The 2,006-nt window shown below is 28.3% G+C and overlaps 2 protein-coding genes across 5 annotated transcripts in view; one reads left to right on the forward strand and one right to left on the reverse strand.

Annotated features, from left to right (window-relative positions):
- LOC102670698 (midasin) overlaps nucleotides 1-2,006 on the forward strand; it is a 115,876-nt gene that overhangs the window by 16,555 nt on the left and 97,315 nt on the right. The gene's annotated exons all lie outside the window — the stretch shown is intronic.
- The window catches only part of LOC102680688, a 56,083-nt gene that overhangs the window by 2,934 nt on the left and 51,143 nt on the right, over nucleotides 1-2,006 (reverse strand). For 3 of the 4 annotated variants that reach the window (XM_006608665.2, XM_006608668.2, XM_031513831.1), the window contains exon 5: nucleotides 725-829. The exons of the other annotated variant lie outside the window; for it this stretch is intronic. In XM_006608665.2, the coding sequence (XP_006608728.1) occupies nucleotides 725-829 (105 nt within the window). The remainder of the gene's footprint in view (nucleotides 1-724; nucleotides 830-2,006) is intronic. 4 annotated transcript variants of the gene reach the window in all.

Below are 2,006 nucleotides of genomic sequence, written 5' to 3' on the forward strand. Positions count from 1 at the left end.
CGTGATTGTCGCGCGTATTCCGCGCAAGGTGTCTCTGATAATGAGGTGGCGGGGATTCGAACAATGCGAACGAGGTTACGAGGAGAAATGAATCGGTGGTCGTGCGTACACCGATTCGTTTCGTTTCGTGGAAGGATTTGAATTATTTTGACGAAGAGGATAATAAAAAAAATTGCAACAGGGATCTTTTTTTTTTTTTTTTTTTAAATTCAAGGATTCGACATCGACAAAAATTGTGCTATGATCGTGATGGCGAGGGAGATTTTATTTTAGAAAAAAAAAAAAAATATATTTTTTCCCCCGGAATTGTAATTTGACAAATTGAATCGTTCGTGTGAAACTCGTAAGCTGCTGTTGTATTTGATTATTGGAATATCGATTATTTGGAAATGTGATTTTTTTTTTTTTTTTTTTTTCTTTTGAGTGGTATGCTTTTTTTTTTACAAGAGAGAAAATTATATGCTGATTTTTTTTTCTCTTTATTTGTTTACCGTTTAAGTATGTACGAGTTCAATATAATAAATTAAGCAAAAGAATTGGAATTTTTTACAATTCAAAATGGAAAAAAAAAAAAGGAAAATAATTTTAGATAGATTTGGTGAATCAATAATTAATTGAAACCTCAAAAAATTATCTAGAAAAGTGTTGAAATTTTGTATCATCTTTCTTGAGAAAGAGAAAGAGATTTTTTTTTTATAGTTAATTATTTATTATTTATTATTACCTTGGGCGTGCCACCATTCGTGGATGCGGCAGAATTTTCAGGAACCGCATTCGTTTGTTGGTTACCCGTTGTATTCACGAGAATTGTTAGTAGTGCTACCTTTACCTGATACAAAAATCGATTATTTTTTCAATAGAGAACGAAATTTTAACGCAATTTATCATAAATCACACTTTTCTCTATCTCAAATCTGTGAAATAAATTAATTTTTGCGCGATTTAAAAAAAAGTTTTCAGTTCCAGAAAATTTTCAATGTTACAATGCCCGAAAAATCTCACATTAACGGAGGATTAAAATTAAATTCTTCAACGATTAAATTAAATTAAATTAAATTAAATTAAATTAAATTAAACTAAAAAAAAATCTAAATATCTAAAAAGTGGCAAATCAATTTATGAATCAAAAATCTAAATTTACCAAATCAAAAAATTTATTAAATTATTAAATTCACTATCGTGTATCGAATTGTACAAATTTTATCTAAATATTTCTAAATATTATAAAATAAAATATTAATGCACTATTTTCACTTTCTAAAGCTTCTATTATTGTTTATTAAATTGAGATGCTTAAATTAAATATATATATATATACATTAATAATATCGACAACTTCCGGTTTTCTATTAAGCGCAACGAAACGAAAACGATGCTAATTACCGTCCTGATCAACAGCCATCGTGGCTTTAACTGGTTGGTAAATCGTAGGAACCAAAATTTGAATAATAAATTGCTTAATTTTCTTCGAATTAACACTCTGCTGGTGCACGACGCTGACGTCGTATGAATAATTACTGCACGCTGTCCATTGAGGATGGATCTGAAGAGATTGCAAATTTATATCTTCCACGTATCTTCCAGCTTTCATTTGAATTTTACTTCACATCGACGAAAAATCCTCCGTTAAAAATCTTAGCGCGCGAAATGCAACTATCAAAACGTGGAAAAATCGTGGAAAAACTCCCATTTTCCAATATCTTTGGTCAATTATTGAAATTTACAATTTAAAATATCTGTGACAAAGAAAGTTTCAAATTTTCCAATATCTACAGAATTTTATTTAAAAAAAGAAAAAGAGAAACTTAACAATTAAACGTAGAAAGTCGAAATTATTGGAAATTATTGAATTATTAAGTGGAAGAATCGTGAAAACTCCCATTTTCCAATATCCTTGGTCAATTATTGAAATTTACAATTTAAAATATCTGTGACAAAGAAATTTTCAAATTTTCCAATATCTACAGAATTTTATTTAAAAAAAGAAAAAGAGAAACTTAACAATT

Source organism: Apis dorsata, unplaced genomic scaffold (assembly GCF_000469605.1).
Source record: "Apis dorsata unplaced genomic scaffold, Apis dorsata 1.3 scaffold_41, whole genome shotgun sequence".
NCBI lineage: Eukaryota > Metazoa > Arthropoda > Insecta > Hymenoptera > Apidae > Apis > Apis dorsata.